Raw genomic sequence first — 23,433 nt, 5'->3', positions numbered from 1 at the left:
GGGAATCAAGGGACCAGTGTGACATCCCAGAACCTTTTGGAACCAAAGGGAACCAATGGGACATTGCGGAATCTCATGGAATCAAGGGTCCATTGTGGCACTGTGGAACCTCATGGAATCAAGGGGCCATTCTGATTCTGCAAGGCCTTCTGGAGTCAAAGGGACCATTGTGACACTGGGGAACCTCATGGAATCAAGGGTCCATTGTGACAGTGGGGAAAATGATGGAATCAGTGGGCCATTGTGACACTGCAGGGCCTTATGGAGCCAAAGAATGCTGGGAAACAGTGCAACCTCATGGAATCAAGGAGCCATTGTTGCACTGTGGAGCCTCGAGGAATAAGGGATCCAATCTTTGCCTCAGATTTTGTCAATACATTAAATTTAAGGAATTACAGAAGTGGGATTGAACTACTTTTGTCCCACAGGTTTTAATGATTGGCCAAATGAGAATATTTATATAAAATGAATCATTTAGTCTTACAAATGATCAGACCAAAGATCTTAATCAGAATTATTTACTGCACAGTATAAAGGCTAAAACTGCTTATGCTACACTATAAGATAAAATAGTGCATGATATTGAAGCCATTATTGAAACAATTATATTAAAACTACCAAAAAGAAATAATTATTAAGGAGAGATCTGATGGAACTCACCCAGACCAATGTTCATGGGGAGATTTCTTTTGCTCAGCCTTGAGAGTGTCCTTGGAGGGCATCCCCACCCAAGGCAGGAATCTCCACACATCTACCCCAAGAAGGGCTGTGTTAGAAGAACCTGCCTGGATGAAAGGGGACTGGACTTCTATAGTAAGAAATGATTGACTGCTCCTCAGAAATGTACAGGCCAGTTACCAGCTTCTCTGTCCCATCCAACTTCTAAAAGCAGGATGTGTGTTTGGAGTTGGGTGAACCAGGCTGGTTTGAGCATCATCCAACACCAAAACCATTCCCATGGTGCCACCGGTATCTCTCAGATCTCACAGACAGCTTGCATGAGAGCTGGCACTCTTGGCATTGTCTGATGGGATGATGGCTGAAATAAAGATGTGGGCAGGCCTGGCAGATTGATCCCAGCACACTCCCCACACCCACCCAGGCAAGCTCTACGTGCTGACAATGGTGGACACAACCCCTGGATGGCAGGAGACACACCCTGTGGCTCCCAGCACTGCCCAGAACACCATCCTGGGCCTGGAAAAGCAAGTCCTGTAGAGACACAGCCCTGCAGAAACACTGGAGTTGGACAGCAGGACTCTTTTCCAAAACAACCTTGTGCACACCTGGACCAAAGAGCTCGGCATGGAGTGGATGGATCATATTCTCTGTCAGGCACCAGCCTCTGGGAAAGCTGAATGGCAGAATGGACTGTTCAAAACCACCTTGAAAGCAATGGGCAGTGGGACCTTCAAACCTTGGGCTGTGCATTTAGCAAAAGCCACCTAGTTAGTTAATCCTGTAAGCTCAAGAGATAAAACTCCAGGTCAATTCAGTGTCTGAGATCAGCTCAAAAGAGCAGGTCCTTTAATCAGGCCCACAGGCCCAGGGGAACACACACGACGCGCCCTCCCAGGCAATGGTTCTACAGTTTTAGAAGATGGTCCATCCAATGCCAGAACTCTCCACCTCCTGGTTCTGCCCAGTTCTGCCCCTCAACACGCCCCTTGGGGAATTGGGTTTGGGGTCTTTGGGACCCCTTCTTCCTCATCTTTATCTTCTTCACAGCACGTACAGTCCTTGGAGCGCCTCCAAAGTTCTGGGCTTTGTCTCTTGTGGGATCTTGTTGTCCAGGCCTAGGGTGTGATGTTGTTCAATAGAGGTGTTTTTCTACAATTCTACCTTGAAAAGAAGTCTAAACATGCTAAAGGAATTTAGAAAATTTAATATAAAATGGGGTCATAGGGTTGGGTCTGTGTAAACTACTATGCTAAAGGGTGGCATAAAATACAGCTGCAGGGCTTTTGCATTAGACCTCTGATGGCCCATCAAAGCCCATCCCTCCCTCGACAAATCTTGAAAGGCAGGAAAAACCCTTTTCCCAGGCCCCTCACGGGAACTCTGCGCAGGCCCAGGAGATGTTGGGGGTTTGTGGCATGGCCTGTGACACCATCCATGGATATAATAACTCATAACTTCTTGGAGTGTGGGGGCTTCCCTCTCCCACCTCCAACGGATCAAGGCCACCACTTCAACTGACAGACATGGAAGCTGCAACTCCCAAGTTCCATTGCTGGACCCCGTGGGCAGTGACTATAGACATCTTTCCATTCTCAGCTTTGCTTTCCCTTACTCTCCCTCACCCTTATCCTGTCTTTCTTTCTCTCCCTTATGCATTTTCCCTAAAGGTTCTCTTTATGCCATATTGCTGTAGATGAGAGATAGAGATGATAACACCCAAAATGGCAACATACCTGTTTACCTTTGAAACAACATTGTTCTGAAATATACCCATATGTTTTCAAACAGCGATTACTCAGTATCATTTCACTCTAATCCAACTCAAGGGATTTAATAATAAGAACCTGGTTACTCCCCCCTTTCTGGGTGGGTGGTAACAGACCCCTTGTAGCAGGATGTTCTACCTGGAAAAGAATCTGATGGGAGAATGCAAGCAATGCAAGCTCTCTGTGTGAGTTGCTGTTGGTGCCAAAGGCTTGGTTTAGTGTTGAATTGTGCCAAACCCAGCCTGGTTCCCCAACCTTCCAACACACATCCTGCTTTTGGAAGCAGAGTTTGACAGATCAGCTGCTCACTGGCCTGGGAATTTGTGACTGAGATCCATCAGTGACAAAGCATAAAAGCCCAAGGCCAACTTTCCTAGAGCAGATTCTTCCAAAGACTTTCTTGAATTCTGTGTGGAGCTTCTGCTGTGAAGCAGGGACAGGTCTTGATGGTCACTGGCCAGGGGGTAAAAGAAAGAGAGAGCTCTGCCTTGATTTATTTCTCTCAGACCCCGCCGGGCCCTCCCCGCTTCCTGCCGGGATCGGACACCGCCGGCGGCCCCGGCCCTGCCGGGCTCCATCAGCCTGAGCAATTGCTGCCAAGGAGGGGCCGGGGGCTTCCTCTTGGCCTTCGTCTCCCTGGCGCTGGGGCTCGGCTTCTACCTGCGCCAGAAGGTGAGGGGGGTCCCAGGGGGTCGTGTGTCCCCCCAGAGCGTCTGTGCCCCCCCGGGGACCCCCCACTCCGCTGTCACCCCCTTTTCTCTCCCCACAGAGCTCCTGAGCCGGCGGCGGCCGCAGCCCCTCCCCGGGGCCTCGGGCCCAGCCTGGACCCCTCCTGTCCCTGTGAGGATTTTGGGGGGTCGTGTGTCCCACCATCCCTGCTTTTATTCTGACACCACCCAGCTGCTCCCAGTGATGCCAGTAAAGCTTCCCAGTTCTTCCCAGTCCCGGTTATTGGGGGGCAGTGGGGAAATGGCGTGGGGGAATCCCAAGGGTTGGAGCTGAGTCTGGGGAGGCAGAACTGGCCCTGGGATGGATCGGGAATGGAGACCCCCTGTGTTTCTCCGTGTCATCCCGCTCTGGAGGGGTTTAGGAGGGCATCTGCCCCTCAATGGGCACCCAGCTCATCCCAAAAGGTGCTGGGAACCCCCCTGCACTTCCCCAAAGCACCTCAAGAACCCCCAAACATACTCAAAGCCCAGCCAGGACCCCCTCCAACCCCTTTCCTTGGGGGACTTCTCTGGGCACTGGTGGTGCTGGGAGCCCCCCTGGCTGCGGGCGAGGAGCTCTCGGGTGAGCAGGGGGTGGGAAGGGGGAGGTCAGTGGGAAAAGGGGGGTCAGAGGGGATAAAGGGGTGGTGGGACCCCAAACTGAGTGGGAGGGGAGTGGGACCCCCCAAAAGTGGAGGAGGGAGGGGCACTGAGGTTTGGGGGATGATGGGAAATGGGTGGGAGAGGACAGAAGAGTTGGGAAAGGGGAGGGTGGGACCCCCAAACTGAGCATGAGGGGGCTGGGGAGTGTAGGGATGATGCGGAAGGGGTGGGAAAGGAGGAAAAAAGTAGAGGTTGGGACCCAAAAAGTGATCCTAGGTGGGTTGTGGATTGAGGGGACCACGGAAGAGTGGGAGGAACAGGGAGAAGGGTGGAAAAGGGGTGGTAGTCCAATGATCCCATGAGGGTCTTTGGGCACGGGGGGATTGGCAAAGGGGACTGGCCCCCCTGAGCTCCAAACTTTCTGTGGGGTGCTGGGGGCTGCTGGATCCAATCTCAGCCTTGGGTCATGACAACAGTTTCAGTTTAGAGGAATTACAGAGGTGTGACTGAACCAGTTTGTTTCCCAAGTTTTAATGATGGAAAATCAGATTTATTGATAGAAATGAATTATTTAGGGTTACAAATGATAAGACAAAAGATCTTCTTTAGAATTATTTACTGCACAGTATACATACTGAAACTACCAGGAGTACAGGATAAGATAGGACAGTGCTCTACACTAAAGCAATTGTTGAAGCAAATCTACTCAAGCTGGCACAAAAGCAATAATTCTTAATTAGAGATGGATGGAACTCCCCCAGACCAACGCTCATTGGGAGATCTCTGCTCTCAACCTCCAGGAGAGACCTGGAAGGTCTCCCCGGCCAAGGCAGGAATCTCCACAGCCCCAAGAAAGGTTCTGTTGGAAGAAGCTGCCCCTGTGAAATGGGACTGGCCCTTTGTGGTGGAAAGGGATGGACTGACAGTCACTGGACTCCAGGGGTTGCCTCAACCATCAGGGGCTTCATTTGGGGTGGAAGCAGCGGCCGAAGCTCTTCCTGCAGTCGGGGCACTGGTGGGGCTTCTCTTACTGGTGGGTCCGTTGGTGTTTGGTCAAGGTAGAGCTCTGGGCAAAGCTCTTCCCACACTCCCCACACTTGTAGGGCCTCTCCCCTGTATGGATGCGCTGGTGGGTGATGAGGGTGAAGTTCCGGTTGAATCCCTTCCCGCAGTCAGTGCAGCGGAAGGGCCTCTCATCCGTGTGTGTCCGCTCATGCAGGAGGAGATTCCAGCTGGTCTGAAACCTCTTCCCACATTTCGAGCACTTGTAGGGACGTTCCCCAGTGTGGATGCGTTGGTGGGTGACGAGGTTGGAGCTGTCCTTGAAGCTCTTCCCACATTCCCCACACGTGTAGGGCCGTTCCCCAGTGTGGATGCGCTGGTGGGTGACGAGGTTGGAGATCTTACTGAAGCTCTTCCCACATTCCCCACATGGGTAGGGACGTTCCCCAGTGAGGATGTGCTGGTGTCGGATCAGGTGGGCGCTCTTCTTGAAGCTCTTCCCACATTCCAAGCACCTGAAGGGTTTCTCCCTACTGGGAGGCTGATCAGGGACCACCAGGTCAGAGCTCCCCCTCAAGCTCCGGCCGCCTTCCCGGCACAGGCTGGCTCTTTCCTCCTCAGAGCACCCTGGGATGGCTTTGGAGCCCCTCCTGCGGGGGGATCTCCGGCCCTTTTCCTCCCCGCTGCCTTCCTGCGCCGGGGAGCCCTTCAAAACGGCCTCTCCCACCAGGGTCTCACGGGGGGATTTGTCCTCCGGGCTCTCCCTCCTCAGCTCGGGGCCTGGGGCAGGAAGCAAGAAGTACAGGCAGGGGATTTGCCTCCGGCCCACAGGGAAGGCCAAGGACATCCCCCCAACTCCGGCCCCGGCAGGACGGCGGCGCCAGTGGGGTTGTCCTGCAGCCGGGGCCATGCTGGGCTGACAGAGCCAGCACAACACCCGCCCAAAGGGACACTGACTTCCTCCTCACCTGCCTGGGGGGCCCAAGGCATCTTCCTCTTCCTCCCAGCCTCCTCCTCCATCCGCCCAAGCTTTGGGAAGGACAAATCCTGATGGGGGGGAAAACAAGGGCTGAGTGTGTTGGCTTGGGGGTTCCTCCTGCCCAAGTCCATCTCTAGAACTCACTGGGCATCCTGTGTCCATAAAAACCTCCAAAACACCAAGACTCAGCCCAGAAAAACTCAAACCTCTGAGATTCAGGCAAAATCCCTCTCAAAAATAGCAAGAAGACCCTTGCCCCCCCAAACTACAAAAAGTTGAGATTCAGCTACAAAAATACTCCAAAATATGAAGGTTAACCCAAAGAAATTCTCCCAGGAGTTACCCCTCTCTGGTCTGTCCCCTCTGGGGGTGGGAATTGCTTCCCTTTCTGAGATGCTGGGGGTCCCACTCAGGAATGCTGGGAATGTTGGGCGTCCCAAGGCTCCCTTCTCCTCTGATTCTAGCCTTCAGGGAACCGTGTTCCCAGACATTGCCCCTCTCCAGGTTCTCCACTTTGTTGTCCCAGGGATCCCAGGGGTCCCCACTGTCCAGGCTTCCTCTTCTCCGTACTCCCCCCTCCAGGCTCCTGGGGGTCCCCCAGCTCCGCCATCTCCCCGCTCCGCCCTCCACACTCGGCAGCTCCCGGGCTCCACACCCACCCCCGGCACTCCCGGGGGGCCCCAAACCCGCTGTGTCCCCCCCGCCGGCACCGGGCTGACAATGGAGCCGGCGGGGCCTGACCCAGCAACACCAACCCCCACCGTGGGGGGGACCCGCATCCCCCCACCCACCGCCGGGGCTCTGCCCCCAACCCAGCCCAGCACCCCCAAAAAACACCTCCTGCCCACCCCCAAGGCACCCATGGGTGGAGCAAAAATAGAAACAGCCAGAGAAAAATCACCCTCCCATCCCACAGGTGCCTGGGAATGGGGAACTTATCCCAAATATCCTGGGTGTAGTGTAGGGGATCATGACATACTTGGGCTGCCAGCACAGATTTCCCTGCAAAGTCAGCAGTGAGTCAAGCTCTGCAGAGGAGATTGTGCCCCATGGATGGGATTGCAGAGGTTCACTCAGGTCCCCAGCAGGAATCAGCAACAAAAAAGGCCCCCCTTGAAGATTTCTGGGGGAGTGTCCTGTAGGGAGGGGACCGTGTCACCCCACCAGGGTGGGGCTGGCAAGTGGGAGGCTGCTCCATGGGTCTGCAAGAAGCCTCGTGCTCTGCTCGGCCCCAGCACTGGCTGGTACCAACACCCCCGGCTGCCCCCGACCCTGGGCAGCTCTGCTGCCACAGGCTGTGCCCTCACCGTGGCCCTGCAATGGCCCTGCCTGTCCCTCACCCGTGGCCCTGCCCGTGGCCCTGTCCCTTGGCTCTCTCTCTGCCAGCTCAGTGTGGGGCACACAGGCTGGGGGTCCCTCCCAAGCCCCCCGGGCAGCCGGCGTTGGCTGGGGGGATGTGAGGGCTGGGCCTGCTCAGCACAGCCCCGGCCTCGTGCCCAGCGCCTCTTTCCTGCCCCACACAAGAGCTTCCCGGCCCCCCCAGGGCTCCCCTGCTGCTGCCTCTGCTCCTGGCCCTGCCTTTGCTGCTCCCTTGGCTGGGGCAGCGGCTGCAGGGGGGGATGGCAGCAGCTTCAGCTCCACGGCACTTCCTGGGGGGAGCTCAGCCGGGGGGGACAGGCAGGGACCTGATGGGGATGGACAGGGGCCCAGCAGGGACAGCCAGGGCCTGCAGGGGAAGGCACAGGGACAACCTGGCCCCCCACACTGCCAGGGCTGTCTCTGCTCCTCCTTGCAGGCTCCGTGGCCAGGCACAGTTGGTGTTCCTGGGTGCCCACCATCTCAGCACTTGGAGACGCTCAAATCAGCGCCCGCAGCTCTGCAGCAAAGCCCTAGCTCACCTGGCACACAGGGCATGGACACAGCACCTGCTCGGGGATGGGTAGCTTTGCCTCTTCCCCACCACAGGGCTCTCCTTCCTCAGCAGCACCTCTGCCTTGCACTTATTCTCAGCCTCACCTCAGGGACAGCTCTGGGCTCACCTCCGCGCCACTTCTCAGCCTCACCTCAGGGCCTGGGCTCAAGGACAGGAACCTGCAGGGAGGGGACATCAGGTGCAAGCTCAGGGCTGCCTGCTTGCACTGGCCTCTGGGCTTCTTTCTCCTTCTACAACCAGCCCACAACTCAGCCTGCTTTTCTAACACCACACATTTACAGACTAACCTTGGAGATAGATATGGACAGACATCTCTATCACCCTGGGGATGGAGCCTCAAACATGTGCTGCCATAGGAATGGCAATCACAGAATCACAGAATCAGCCACGTTGGAAAAGACCTCCGAGATCATCAAGTCCAACCCTTGATCCAACCCCGCTGTGCTTCCCAGACCATGGCACTGAGGCCACATCCACTCTCACCTTCAACACCTCCAGGGACGCTGACTCCACCCCTCCCTGCCCAGTCCATTCCAAGGCCTGATTACTCTCTCTGCAAAAAATTCCTTCCCAATATCCAACCTAAACCTCCCCTGGCACAGCTCCAGACCCAGCCCTCTTGTCCTACTGCTGCTTCCTGGCAGAACAGCCCCAGCCCCACCTGGCTCCAACCTCCTGGCAGGGACTTGCAGAGAGTCAGGAGGTCTCCCCTGAGCCTCCTCTTCTCCAGCCTCAACATCCCCAGCTCCCTCAGCCTCTCCTCAAACCATCTGTGCTCCACTCCCTTCCCCAGCCTCATTGTTCTTCTCTGTACATGCTCCAGGCCAGGATCCATTGGCCCTCTTGGCCACCTGGCCACACTCTGCCTCCTCTTCAGCTCCCTGTCCATCCCCACTCCCAGCTCCCTTTCTGCCTGCCTGCTCTCCAGACACTCTGGCCCCAGCCCGGGGGGCTGACGGGGCTTCTTGTGGCCAAAGGGCAGGACCCGGCCCTTGGCCTGCTGGAACCTCATCCCCTTGCAATCAGCCCATGGATCCAGCTGGGCCAGGTCCCTCTGCAGAGCCCTCCTGCCTTCCAGCACATCAACACACCCCCAGCTTGGGGTCACCTGCACATTTGCTCATGAAATGCCTGGTTCTGCAGCAGCTGCAGATGCTCAAGGGGCAGCAGGACCAAGTCAGGGGCCTGGGGGGGCCTGGGGGGCTTTGGGGTGTGGGAGGGTCCTGGTGGAGCTGGGGAGGGGCTTTGGGGATTGGGGGTACAAACCAGGACAGACCAGTACAGACCAGTACCTCCTCACTGCTCCCCAGATCTCTCCTGGAGCTGGGCCACATTGTCCTGGGACATCTGAGCCCCCCCCAGTGCCCTCCCAGTACAGCCCAGTGCCCCCAGTACAGCCCACTGTGTTCCTGTCCCAGGGTGCCAGGTGATCCCTCTTTGTGGGGGAGGTTGGAAGGGATTTGAGGGGGGGGCTAGGGGAGATTTGGGGGGATCTGGGGGGGGGGGGAGGTTGGATAGGACTTTGGAGGGTTTTGGGGTGCTTTGGGTGCATTTAGGGGAGTTAAAAGGGGCCTTAGGAGGGCAAAGAAATCTGTAGGGGGAGGGGATTAAAAGGAAAATGGGGGTTGGGAGACATTGGGGGGGGGTTAATGATGTCTAGGGGGAAAGAGGAGGGGCAGCACCACGAGCAGGTGAGTCCTGATACCCCCCTGGTGTTCCCAAGACCTTCTCGGTGTCCCTAAATCCCCCCTTAACACCCTGAGACCCCCCTGCTGTCTCCAATGTCCCCAGAGCCTCTCCATGGCCAGAATTCCTCCTACTTCCACTGTCCCCTTACCCCACCCCACTGTCCGCAAACCCCAACCTTGATGTCCCCAACCCTCCATCTCACCCCAGGAGCCCCCCCTGGACCCTCTGACAACAAAAATGCCCCCCTCCTCCCGCTCACAGAAAGGCCAAGGGCATTTGAGGACACACTGGGGACAGTCTGGGGGCTTTGGGGGACCCTGGGGGATTACTGGGGGATACTGAGACACACTGGGGGGACCAGGGGGCACTGGGAGGACTAGGGGGTTACTGAGGGACACTGGGAGAGCATGGGAGGGACTGGGGGGGAACTGGGGCACACTGGGGGCAGTGGCAGAGAACTGGGGACTTACTGGGGGATACCAGGACACATGAGGGGGACACTGGGAGGTTATCGGGCCATACTGGGGGTAACTGGGTGCTCCCAGGGACACATTGGGTGGTCACTGTGGGGTTACTGGGCCATCCTGAGGGTCAGTGGGAGGTGATTGGGATATATTGGGGGCACTGGGATCCCCTTACCCGGATGTAGAATATATCCCACCGATTTAGGGGAGCATCCCTCGGACCCCTCCCCTGGGGGCTGGGGGACCCCCTGAACCCCACTGCTGGGCTTTAGGGGACTCCCCACAATCCCCTCAAAACCCCTGAAATCCCACTCTCGACCCATCGAAACCTTCTCAAGGTCCCCTCAAATCCCCTCAGAGACCTCATCCTTCCCCAGCACCCCCTAAACCCTCTCAGTGACCCGCAAAACCCACCTGGGATCCCCGAAGCCCATTCAGGGACCCCCCAATACCCCTCAGGGACGCTCAAAACCGTTTGGGACACCTTAAACCCCCCAGAGACCCCAAAACTTCAGAAAAGGTCCCTGCAAAGCCCCCCAGGACCCCTAAACCTCCTCAGAGACCCCCAAAGCCCACCTGGGAACTCCCAAATCTTCTCAGAAAACAAAACCCCCTAAGAGACCCCCAAAACCCTTCAGGGACCTTTAACTTCCCCCCCGAGTCCCCTCAGGACACCGAACCGACTCAGGGACCCCTCACAACCTCCCCGTGAACCCTCGAACCCCCCCGCTAAACCCTCCCGAGCCCTCCAGTTTTCCACCCACACCCGCGCTCCCCGCAGCCCCCGAGGGGATCCCCAGACCCCGCTCTCACCGCCCCCTCCGTCAACTCACCCAGCGAAGTGCAGCGGCCGCCGAGTTCTCCTCAGTCACGTCCACGAGGCCAAAATGGCGCTCGCTCCGCGCGCCCTCCGCCTTTACAGACCCGCCCCGCAGCCAATCAGCGCGCGGCCACGGCCCCTGCCCGCCCCCCGCCTGCGCGGGGCATTGTGGGAGTTGAAGGCCTTGCGGCGGGGGAGGATCGGACTTTTTTTGGTTTTTAGTTTTTCTGTCTTCTTTTATTTTCTCCCTTTTCTTTCTTTCTTTTCTTTCTTTTTTCTTTCTTCTTTCTTTTTTCTCCTCTTTTCTTTTTTCTTTCTCTTTTTTTTCTCTTTTCTTTCTCTTTTTTTCTTTTTACTCTTTTTTCTTTTTTTCCCATTTTTCTTTGTTCTTTTTTTTCCTCATTTTTGTCCCGTTTTTTTCTTTTTTTCCCCTTTTTTTCCTTTTTTCTTTTTTTCTTCCTTTTCTTATTTTTATTTTTTTTGTTTGTCTTTACAGTATTTTCTATCAGTTGTACTTTCAAGGAAGATTTAAACACAGATCAAAACAATCTCCAGGTACATATCTTACAACAACAGATAATCTGCCATTGTTCCAGGTTTGTGAGGATTCCCAAGATCACAAACACAGAGACACCAAGGGTGGAAGTGAAGCAACTTTATCCTGTCCCTTGCCACAGCCTTCAATCCACACCCAGCCCTGGATTTCTGCAAAGCCGCTGGGCAGGAGCAGGAGATGGAGCTGGTGCTCGGCGGGAGGGGCAGCAACAACAAACCCCTGTCTTTGGCACAGGGGAAGGAATTTAGTGCTTGAGGGGTTACATACCACAGGCTCCCCTGGGGATCAGCTCATGCTCGGACAGTGAGAACAGCAAGAAAGTTCCTAATAAAAATGCCAGAGGGAAGGGAGCGGAGGGGGAGCAGGGGCAGGAAAAGGAAGCAGAGCGATGGAAGATGGGCTGGGGCGGTCGGGGCTGGGGGAAGGCAGGCTGGACAATGCCTTGTTTGGTCCAGCAGCTGGACCAACTCCAGGGCAGGTGTCGGGGCAGCCTCTGCCACAGGGACATGGACAAAGAGACCCTACAAAAGCTCTCAGAGGGGTTGGGGGCTCTGGGCGGGGCTGCGCTCTCGCCTCAAGCCAGGATACCCCAGGGCAGTGGAACAGCAATTCCTGTCAGCTCCCAGCAAAGATTATTGGGGTTTGCACTGGGGAAATATTGATGCTCCAGCTTCTTCTTCTCTTTTTAGAATTTTGAGCTTGCAGTTGGGTAGAAGGGCTGGTGGGGGAGTGGGAAGAGACCCACTGAGGGGCACATCTCATCCCTCAGTTAGATGGAGCTAAACCCCTGATCTTGCTTAGGAAGAGCTGCTGATGCTCAGTTTTCTTCTTTCCCTTCTGCTTTAGTGGGATATTACATTTCCCTGCAGTATTGGTGATAGAAGGGTATGTCAGCTGGAATGGTTTGGTTCTTACAGAAAGCATGAACGCATTTTAAGGAAGGTATTTTTACATAGGTGAGGCCTCCAAAAAAAACCCCAAAGGTAATATAAGTGCAGAATATAGTGAACTTTGGGGTTTTCTTTTTAATTCTTGGGTAGAAAAGCCATCCCAGTTAGGGACAGCAATTTATTGCGTTGCTGAAAAAAAAACAACCAACAAACAAAAAAAAGAAATCTGAATTTGTTCTCTTTCAGATTTGTTTTTGATCATAAGAATCCTTCTAGTGAAAAGGGCTAATTTACTCTTTCTAGAGGAATATTTTAAGTGTGATTATCACAATATCACAGCTGCTGAAAAGGTCTAAAATAGGACATTGACCTTGTACGTGTTCCTGCGTTTAGGATGTGGTGCTGTAGTAGTTTGGACTTCGTTTTCCCCCAGAGGCTAAGAAAAGTGGTAGACCCCAAGGGGTGGAAACCCCTAGAAGGATCTCTTCAAGAAACAATAGAACTGCAACTCATTTTTTAAGGTATCATCTCAAAATGTTAACTCTTGCTCTGTAAAGACATGCCACAAGGATTGTAGAAAGCTTGCAGTATCCCATGAAGTACATGTGGTATTTTATCAGTGTAAATATGGATAAGATTTTCAATATTTCTGCTGGCAATACTCCATAACTAAAGTAAGTTTTCCCTTTGGTGCTGCACTAGTTTATGATTTAATTGTTACTGACATTCCACCAGTCACATTATTAGCTTCACCAAATGATAGGGAAATAATCCTGTATTAATTAAAGAGAGCAACTGAATTCCCTCAGTCACCTTATCCTTGGCTGTCTGAGACAGAGATGCACTTCAGCTTCCGTAAAGAAACTTCCACTAAAAAAGAGCTTGGGATAATAGTGAGAGATCCATCTTGAAGGGTGTGCCTGATTCCCACACTGTAAAACCTCATGGATACTCTCAGGTTCCCATTATTAAAAGACGCTGCTGCCTAAATTCAGCTGCAAAGGAGACCATGTGCCAAAGTCAGCAGTCCAGGTTTGATTTACAGTAAATAGGAGGGAGAGAGAAAGGAAGAAATAGAAAGAGAGAGAGAGAAGAAGGAGGTGGTGGGAAGCCAGTGAGAGAGAGACAGAGCTGAAGTAAATGTATCACACCATGGAGATCCCTGAGGCTCCCACCGGTCCTTCTTCCCCCTGCTCTGCTCGGTGGAGGGTCCCCAAGTTGTGCTTCTGGGCTATCACTTTTATCCAGCCCAAGCCCTGGGTATTCAGGGGGGTAGATGCTGTTCCCACAGCTTGGGCTGGCACGTGGAGAAGGACTTGCTTCCTTTCCCACACCTTGCCATGGTGGGAGTTTTGCCCGCTGTGCTTCCAGTCTGCAGGTGGGAATCTTTGTCTGGATGGGTTCCCCAGACCTGCCTTACCAGCCCTGGCTTCCTGTTGGGGCTGTCTGCTCTTTCCCACAGTCTGCACAGTGCAATTCTGTCCTGGGGGCTACTTCCAAAGCTTGACCTCCCTTTAGGCCTTGGAATTAAATGCCTTCCTGTTTACCACCAGTGCTTGTGTGTTATGGTGCCTTATGGGATTTTCCTGCTTTGACAGTGTTTTGAGACAGTTCATTGTGCCCTTCAAGTTCTTACATGTGCACACACACCCCACTCTCCCCAGTGTCTGGCCCTCCAAAGAACACAAGCCCTGATGATTTGTAGCTCCCACTCCAGTGGTTGGCACTTGGAGCTCCCTCCGTACCCAGAGCTCAGAGCTCCCTTGTGCCAGAAAGTTTAAAGAGATTGTGCCTCATTCTGCCAAGACAACCCTTGGAAAAAAGTGTCCCTCTGTGTTTCCTGGGAGAAGAGCACTCTATTGTCATCTTCCAAAACCTTGGAGAGGTCCCAGAGATCTCCCAGGAAGGAATTTGGGGCCTCAAGCACAGGACCCATATATAGAGGCTGAGGACTCAGGGGTCAGGGGTGTGAAGATTGAGGACAGTAGAGGAGTAGGCTGAGAGGTCTGGAAGGGGGGTGTCAGAGCTGGTGGAGCTTTTCTTCCTGTCAGAAAACAGCCTAAGAAAGAACTAGTGCCACCAAGGGCAGCTGGGGTGGCCTAGACTGGTGACAGAAGTAAGAAATTTTCCTCTGAGGTCAGTGTTGTGGTGCAATATGTCACAAAGAAGGAGTCTGGATGAGCCCAAGGCTTTGTGTGTGCAGGAAGAGCCAGGGAGGACGCAGAGATGTCAGTGCAGGAAGGTGCCAGCCAGGTGGGGCAGCCGGGGGGATGACGACAGCCTGCAGGGAAAGGGGCAGGGCATGGACACCGTAGGACAGCCTGGGCTGGAGAGGAGACAGGGATGGGGAGAAGCTGAAAGGCCCTGACACAGCCACCTTCTGCAGGCCTTTGGTCAGGGCTGCTGTCTGTGCCCCTGATGCCAGGAGGAGGGGAGTGCCCCTTGCAGCCCTGGGGCCTCATGGCCTCCTTGTCCCTGCTCAGCAGCCTGGCAGGTGCCACCCCATGGTCCTGCCCTTGGCATTGCAAATCCCACATCCCAGTGCCCCAGGAAGAGCCCTGAGGAATGAGGCAGGGACAGGATCTGCTTTCCCAGGGGCTGGGGGTCAGGACTTGGTCCTTTGGATTAAGAAAACAAGTCAAGGTTTCTTCAACATCAGAACCACCTTTCCCTTGCTTGTCCATCCTTGTCATCACTGTCTGCAGTTTTCTCCTCTAACTGGAACCTGGGGACACGTTCTCAGTTGTGTCCCTCAGCGAGACTCATTAGCACTACAAGAAACTTTAGTGTTTCCATCTCACTTTGACCTGTTGAAAAGTTGTTTGAACTTACTCTCAGGGACTGAGTCTCATGTAAACAACACCAAACCCCCCCGGGGGTCATGAAATGCCTGGGGCTGTTGCTGTGCTGCTGAGCTGGGCCAGGCTCCTGGCACACAGGGAGCTCCTGGCAAGCAAGAAGAGCTTCAAAGAGACAGCTCTGCTGGTGAGCAGCTCCTCTGCAGAGCCCAGCAGGGCTGAGGGCACTGCCAGGGCAGCTCAGGGACACCAGCAGGGCGCAGACAGAGCTTCAAGGGGCTCAGCACTGGCAGGATGGCTGAGAGCTCCCTGCAGGAGGAACCTTGGCAGGGTGCACACGGTGAGTCAGTGGCTGCAGGGCAGTGCAGGGGCAGCTCCTGGAGGCATCTCCTAAAGCTGACCCAGCCTCAGCTGATGGGATGGGCGAGCAGGGGGCTGTTTTGGGGCACTTTGGCAGAGCTGTGAAGCCGGCGGTGCAGGCAGGGGTGCCCAGGGCTGTGGGGCAGAGCAGGGTCCTGCAGCCCAGGGCGCTGTGCTGGGCAGGGACTCTGCTGCCTGCCAGGGGCAGCTCTCAGCCGGCTGGGGTAGCTGCTGCCAGGGCTGGGGCAGAAGGGCTGTGGGCAAGGACAGTGACTTGGATGGATGAGTCTTTGGCAGCACATGGCCAGAGCTCCTGCTCCTCACAGCACCCTCAGAGAGCACAAACCAGAGAAAAGAAATGCCTTGACTTGGAGGGGATTTCCCTAAAAACTGCACTGGCTTTGCTGAGAGGGGACTGTCTTAACTTTTCTTTGTGCTTTCCTTTTCTGAACAGACCTGTCCTAAGAAAAAGCAAATGTCCAACAGCAGCTCCCTCACCCAGTTCCTCCTCCTGGCATTCACAGACAGGTGGGAACTGCAGCTCCTGCACTTCTGGCTCTTCCTGGCCATCTCCCTGGCTGCCCTCCTGGCCAACGGCCTCATCCTCAGCGCCATAGCCTGGGACCACCACCTGCACACCCCATGGGCTTCTTCCTGCTCAACCTCTCCCTCACAGACCTGGGCTGCATCTGCACCACTGTCCCCAAAGCCATGCACAATTCCCTCCATAACACTACAACCATCTCTTACACAGGATGTGCTGCACAGGTCTTTCTGCTTGTCTTCTTTCTTGGAACAGAGTTTTCCCTCCTGACCGTCATGTGCTACGACCGCTACGTTGCCATCTGCAAACCCCTGCACTACGGGACCCTCCTGGGCAGCAGAGCTTGTACCCACATGGCAGCAGCTGCCTGGGCCACTGGCTTTCTCACTGCTCTGCTGCACACAGCCAATACATTTTCCCTGCCCCTGTGCCAGGGCAATGCCCTGGGCCAGTTCTTCTGTGAAATCTCACACATCCTCAAGCTCTCCTGCTCACACTCAGGCTACCTCAGGGAACTTGGGCTCATTGTGGTTAGTGCTTTGTTAGGGTATGTTTTTTTCATTTTCATTGTTTTCTCCTATGTGCAGATCTTCAGGGCTGTGCTGAGGATCCCCTCTCAGCAGGGACGGCACAAAGCCTTTTCCACGTGCCTCCCTCACCTGGCCGTGGTCTCCCTGTTTGTCAGCACTGGCATATTTTCCAACCTGAAGCCCCCCTCCATCTCCTCCCCATCCCTGGATCTGATTGTGTCTGTTCTGTACTCGGTGGTGCCTCCAGCACTGAATCCTCTCATCTACAGCCTGAGGAACCAGGAGCTCAAGGATGCCATAAGGAAAACACTGATTGGATGCTTTTCCGGAGCAATTATGTGCCTGTTTTCTGGTGTGTAGCATTCAGAATGGGACTCCTTAATGGCCCAGCCTTCCTGCTCAGGTTTTTCGTGGAGGTCATTGGGTTGTTCTTGCAATAATTTTCTGTGCAATTAAATATTATGCATCTGCCTTCTAATTTAGTGTCTACCCACTGAATTTGACCCAGAGATGTACAAATGGTGAATTGTGCTCACTGAGGATTTAAACAAAATAAAGGACCCTGCAGTGCCTTCTTTGTCCAAGACCCTTCTTCTTAGATGTTCCTAAAGGACAGCACACTGCAGGACAGGGGGTATTTGCAAAGGGGAAGAGGAAATAATCTCAGCCCATCAGCACTGCCAGGGAGCAGCAGTGCTTGGTCTTTCCAGAGCTGCTCTCTTGCCACTTCCACACTGTCCTCCTGAGCCCCTTTCTCGCTGTAAGGCCTGAGTGCTCTCTGAGCACAGTCCTGTGGGCTGGAAGCCCTTGGAGCACAGGCAGGGACAGGCCCTGGGAACTTGTGAAGCAGAGCTGGGCTCCCTTACAGCATCTCCAGAATGCTGTGGGATCTTCTGAGGGCAGTGCATGTACTGGGTCACTTCTTCTGTGACCTTGCTCCAGGGCTGGAACTCTCCTGCAGTGTCCCCATGACACTCCTGCTCTCTGCTTTCCAGGTTTCATTTTCAGATCCAGTCTTCCCCTCCTGTTCACAGGGACATCCTGGGAGTGCTTCAGAGCTGCCACCTCCCCAGTGCCACTGTTTTCTGCAGCCTCCTCATCCTTGCCCAGCACAGCCCTCCTGGCACAGTTGGACACAGCCCTTGTTCTACCCCCTCCTCAGGCACCTGCCCAACCCCCTCAGCTCCAGCCTGATGGCCAGAAACCTTCAGGGCAGGGAGGCACTGGGGAAAATGCTGAGCAAACCTTTCAGCTGCACTCAAATCCAATTGGAGGGGTTGGCCTCGAGGAAGAAATCCTTTCTCATTCTTCAGAACCACCAGGACAACCTGTGTTATGTCCTGGGCACTAGACTGGAAGTGTGGGCTATGGAAAAGGTTTTGGTGTCAGGGATATTGAGAAGGCTGGGCAGTGTCACTGGGAGACCTCTCCCAAACCCTTGGAAAGGCCAGAGCCAGCCCAGAGCTTCCTGGGGCCTTGGCAAAGGCAGACATGAAACCAGTCTGCAAACAGGGCAGCAAGGAGGGTTGGGAGACTGCTCCAGACTTCTCAGGCTCAGCAGGGAAGGGGATATGGCAAGTCCTCCTGCAGCCATTCCCAGGCATGGGAAGGACAAAGCAGGGATTGCAGAATCCCTGTGGGAGGGAAAAGAAGGGGATGTTGTGTGCCCAGACTTTTTCAAGGCCCTTGACATGGTCTCCTGTGGTCTCCTTATGGCCAGACTGGTGAGAGCTGGACTGAAAAAGTGGAAGATGTGGTGGGTGGGAAGTTGGCTGAATGAAGAGTGTCAAATCAAATCCATGGTACAAAGTCCTCTTGGTAGCAACTTCTGAATGAAATCCCTCAGTGACCAGCCCTTGAACACCACTGTAGAACATCTTTCTTATCTCTCTGCACAATGGGACAAAAAGTATTTCAAGTTCTTTGTGGATGATGCCAAATTTCAGGGAGCTCTTGAGCAAACCCTGGTTTAAAGACACATATTGGGGCGGGAACTCCAATGAAATGAATTCACTCCTCTTTTATTCCACACCACTATAGGGAGACAAAATACAAGCAGGTATAAGTGAAAACAATAAGAGTTTACTGACAGGAAATATAACAGCAAAACCAGCAATACCAACAGAACTATTCAAAGCAACAGCAGAGAGGGAAATTGCCTCCTCTCTCCCCCCTGCCCAACTCCATTTTGTAAACATATAAAAACAGGGGTCAACACCTGTCTCCCTTCTCCCTGAATGAACAAAGAACAAAAAACATATCCACTGGAAAGAAGGGGGCAAAGTAAAATCTGGAAAACTCTCTCATCTCAGATCAGCTGTGCTGCCCAAGAACACGCTGACTCCAGAGGTGTCCAAGCGGGGCAGAGCCGGCGACTCCGGTCCATGCAGTGGCGGGGGGGAGGCAGCGGCTCTGCTTGATTCCATGGAGTTCTGGGCAGGCACAGTGGCCCCTTGGTTCCAGGAGGTTCTGAGATGTCTCAGGGTTCCTTTTGTTCCAAAGAAACCCTACATGTCACAATGGTCCCTTGGTTCCATGAGATTCCACAGTGTCCCTGCATTCCTTTGGTTCCATGAGGCCCTGCAGTGTCACAGGGCCACTTGATTCCGTGACGTTACAAAGAATCAGAATGGTCCCTTGATTTAAGGCCAACTGCACATGGGGCTGCCTTGGGGGGAGTGTGGGCACCCAGACAAGGGAGTTGTCACCCCCCTGGACTCAGCCCTGGGGTCACCACATCTGGACTGGTCTGTCTGTCTGTGAGGTTCCCCATTCTGGAGGAATGAGGAAGAACTGGAGAGAGTCTAGAGGAGATCTGACAGGATGGAGCTTTTCTCCATATTGGAAATAGAATGAAAACTCCACAAAGAGTAGCATGGAAAGCTGGGAGTGAAGGTGAGGAAAATGAAATGACACTCAATGGGGACCCTTGTGGTGCAAGAGGTCACCCAGAGGGAGTCAGGATCAGCCCATGGCTTTGTGTTCCAGGGAACAGCCAGAGCTGGTGCAGAGACATCAGGGAGGGTCTGGAAATGCTGCTGGGAGGGGGTGGGAAAGCAGGAGGGGTGTGTGCAGCCTGCAAGGCCAGAGCAGCAGCAGGGCCAGGCCAGGACAGCCTGCAGGAGAGATGGCCAAGGGCTCTGGCAGGGCTGCAAGGCCCAAAGGCACCCAGGCCTTTGTCCCCTTGCCTCTGGCAGCTGCCTCTGCCACTCAGGCCACCACAAGACACTTGCCTGGCAGGTTCTGCACTTGGTTTCTGCCTCGCCCCTCCCTCAGGAGCCTGGCAGGGGTTGCCCAGTTTTGGCCTTTGTTGTTCCTCCCCCTGCCATCCCAGTGCCCCCCAAACAGCCCTGAGCCAGCCGGGAGGGACAGGATCTGCTGGGCCAGGGCCTGGGGCTCAGGCCTTGGCCTTTGTGCTCCACAAAACCAAGGCAGGCTTTGCTCAGCATTGCAGGGGCCTGCCCAGAGCCTTTGTCTGCCTGCACTCCTGGCCTCCAAGGAGCTGCTCCAAGGAGTCCCTGGGGAGGCTTTGGCAGTGCCTGCCCTCAGTGGGGCCCAGCAATGCTTCAAGGCACTTGGACTTTGGCTTCTGACTTCTTCAGCAGCTGCTTCAATCTTCTCTCAGTACCTCAGGACCATGGGCTGGGCTGCAAACACACTGTGGGGCTCATTAAAATGCAGAAATCTCTCAGGATCTCTTTGTTTTCCTTTAATTGTCTTTAAGGCAATTTCAAAACAAGTCTTCGAAGTTTGTACTTTTTTTGTTTTAATTCAATTATAGATATTTTTAAGTTTAGAGAAGAGGTGATAGAGATGTTCTCCAAGTGATCTTGATGCTGAGTGTCTCCTCAGGAGATCCACACTGACCCTGGATGATCAGCCTTCCTCCTCACCCCCCAGCCTCACCACTTCTGACATGGCCTATCTTGGACTGATGCAACTCCAAACACACTTTGGGACCATTAAAACACAGGAAAACTAATTATTTTCCTTTCTTTTAATTGTCTTCAAGTCATCAAGATTTCTACTGCTAATTGGAGCTGTTTTGTAGTTTAGCTAAGGAGGAAGATTTTAAAGTGGAAGTCATGAAAAAAAATATATTTTTTGATGAAAGGGAATGATTTACACAGAGTCTTGAGTCAGGGTGCAAAGGATTTTGATCCAAAGACAAGGAGGCAAAAGACATTAGTAGCACTTACTCATTGACCTATTGAACAATTATCAAGTGATTCAATAGCATATGCTACAATTTTAACAGTGACTGAATTATGGATTCACAACAACAACATTCCAACCACAGTCAATTCACACCCACACCCAGGCAGAGATGTGTGGAAACATCAATAGCTGGGTGTGCAAAGGTCCCTCTCCCAAATTCTCCTTGTTGTCAGGGAAACACTCCCCCAAATCCCTTTGTGTTTGCCAACAGACAAGGGTCACAGCTGGAGGAGTGTTTGTTGAGGGGGATCAGAATTGTCCTGGGCATCAGGGAGGGTCTTTGGAGTGTTGCAAACTGGAGGATTCCCGAGTTGGGAGAGGCTGCCAGAGGTGTCCCACTGAGAGGGAGGTGCTGGGGAGCTGCCAGGGCCTCCCTCAGCCCTGCTGGTTGTGGGTTCACAAGGGGACTGGCTTTAGTTATCTGCTGAATTTCCATCCTCGTGTCAGTAAGGACTGGTGTTTCCAAAGTATTTGGGAATTGTATCCAAACTGTTCCATTAGGGCTGTGATTCAGGCAGGGAATATTCAAAGGCTTTCATGGGATGACTGATTATCCTGTGTTCCCCAGATGTTCCACTCTGGATTGTTCCCACCTTTATCATCCAGGAGCACCTGGTCTAGTGCAAGGACACTTCACCACACCCTTGGTCCAGTCCAGGGGCTCTTCATTGCTCAGCTGGTTTGGTCAAGGCTTGTCAGGAGCTCCTGAGATCATACCTATAAGAAGGAAGGGGACAGATTTAGTTGTAGTAAGACAAGTGATAATGGTTTTCAACTGAAAAAGAGCAGATTTGAACTAGATATGAGGAAGAAATTTTTTACACTGAGGGTGGTGAAACACTGGAACAGGTTGCCCAGAGAGGTCATAGATGCCCCAGCCTTGGAAACATTCAAGGCCAGGTTAGAAAGAGCTGTGAGCAACCTGATCTAGTTGAACGTAAACCTGTTCACTCTGGGGGGGTTGGACTAGGTGACCTATAAAGGTCTCATCTGCTTCAAACTATTTCGGATTCTATAGTTCTCCCTTTTCCTACAGAGCCAAGGCTGACAAGGATCATCCAGGTTTCAGACCCAGCTGAGCATCCCCTTTGATGGCCCAGCTGGCAGCTCTGCTAAAAAGCTGCTGCAAAGAACCTCCACACCTAAAGGAGCTTTTGTGCTGGGCTGAGCTGTGGCTCTCAGGGCTGGGGGTTGGCTTTTGGCTGCCAGGTGTCCACCAAGGCTCTCTCACTCCTTCTTCTCCAACCCCCTTGGTGCCTGCAGGGTTGTTTCTCCCCCATTTCTCTCACTCCTCTCTGGGTTCCAGCACCCTGGATTTTATCCTTTCTCCAAAGGATGATCACAGAGGTGCCTCTGGAATTGCTTTTTGACTCAGCTTTGAGCACTGGCTGGTCCATTTTGGAGCCACCTGAAACTGGCTCTCTCTGACACAGAGTCAACTCTTGATCTCCTCTTCCCTAAGGGAAACCTGCAGCCCCCTCCCTGCTACCAAACCTGATCCACAGGGTCATTCAAGTGCCCAGGGATAGAGGAGGTCATTGATCCCATTATTCCTCAGGCTGGTTAAACAAGACTTTGTCCTCTTCCTGTCCCTGACTGCAGATTCTTTCTGTCAGAGCAGAGCTGGGCTGGACCTCAGCCGTGCTTTGCTCCAGAGCCTGCTGGGGTGGGGGCAGATGGCATTGGAAGAGTTGGGTTGGACTGGATGATCCTTGTGAGTCCCTTCCACCTCAGCATATTCTGTCATTCTGTGTTTGTTTAGGTTTCGTTTGGTTGTGTTTGGTCTTTTTCCCTCCTTTTGATTTTCCTTTCCTCTGACCCATGACTTTTTTCTTCATTGTCTTGGGCCTTGCTGGGCACCTGATGGCAGGACAAGTTTATCCAACTCACTCATCTTGACCACATTTTTTGTCCAAGTCACCATTAACTAGACGAGGTTTCTCACAGACTCGCTGCAACTTGGTCTCATCCACAAAGGAGTGGAAAGTGCATTTCATCCCATCACCCAGAGACATAATAAAGATGTTCCATAGGAATGGTCAAGGGCTGGTCCCTGATGGATGTCACCTGGGAGTTGCTGGCAAGAGGATTTTGTGCCATGACTTTTGACCCTCATCAGTCATTCAACTTCCCACTCACCACATGTTTTACTTGTCCAGTCCAGCTGTCACCAGTCTGGCCATAAGGAGACCACAGGATACCATGTCCAGGGCCTTGCTGAAGTCTGGGCACACAACATCCCCTTCTTTTCCCTCCCACAGGGGTTCTGCAATCCCTGCCTTGTCCTTCCCATGCCTGGCAATGGTTGCAGGAGGACTTGCCCTATCCCCTTCTCTGCAGAACCTGAGCAGTCTGGAACTCTGCCAACCCTCTTTGCTGCCCTGTTTGCAGACTGGTTCTGTGTCTGCCTTTGCCAAGCCCCCAGGAAGCTCTGGGATGGCTCTGGCCTTTCCAAGGGTTTGGGAGAGGTCTCCCAGTGACACTGCCCAGCCTTCTCAATATCCCTGACACCAAAACCTTTTCTATTTTTACAGAGTTCCAGTCTAGTGCTCAGGACACAACACATATTCTCATGGTTCTTCAGGAGAAAATTAGAAGGGATTTCATTATAGAGGTCAACTGGTGGAGCAGCCCAGTCTGGTCTGGTCCCACAGCAGTGCCCAGCCCAGGGTGCTGCAGAGCTCTGGGCACTCCCCCCACAGCCCCAGCCCCTCTGAAGGGCACAGCAGCTCCTGGGGCACAGAGAGGAGTCTCAGCATCCCCATCAGCTCAGGGGCTGGACACTCAGCATGGCAGGAGGAAATGGAGGTCAGGGAAACTGCAGGAGCCCTGGTATCACCTCCAGGAGATGCCCAGCACAGCCTGACTGTGCCCCTCAGTGCCATCTCCTCTG

The 23,433-nt window shown here is 53.7% G+C and overlaps 1 protein-coding gene and 1 pseudogene across 1 annotated transcript in view; one reads left to right on the top strand and one right to left on the bottom strand.

The window, feature by feature from the left end:
* LOC127474810 (uncharacterized) overlaps positions 1 to 23,433 on the bottom strand; it is a 1,039,526-nt gene that overhangs the window by 678,909 nt on the left and 337,184 nt on the right. The window contains 1 exon segment of the mRNA XM_051796115.1: positions 4,771 to 5,292. Coding sequence (XP_051652075.1) covers positions 4,771 to 5,292 — 522 coding nt within the window.
* The window catches only part of LOC127474830 (zinc finger protein 883-like), a 334,043-nt pseudogene that overhangs the window by 19,418 nt on the left and 291,192 nt on the right, over positions 1 to 23,433 (top strand).

This window comes from Manacus candei, unplaced genomic scaffold (genome assembly GCF_025592945.1).
Source record: "Manacus candei isolate 608988 ecotype Guabito, Panama unplaced genomic scaffold, ASM2559294v1 h1tg000045l, whole genome shotgun sequence".
In the NCBI taxonomy this organism is placed as follows: domain Eukaryota; kingdom Metazoa; phylum Chordata; class Aves; order Passeriformes; family Pipridae; genus Manacus; species Manacus candei.
The sequence above is the reverse complement of the archived record's forward strand: the minus strand, read 5'-3'. Positions and strand labels throughout refer to the sequence as shown.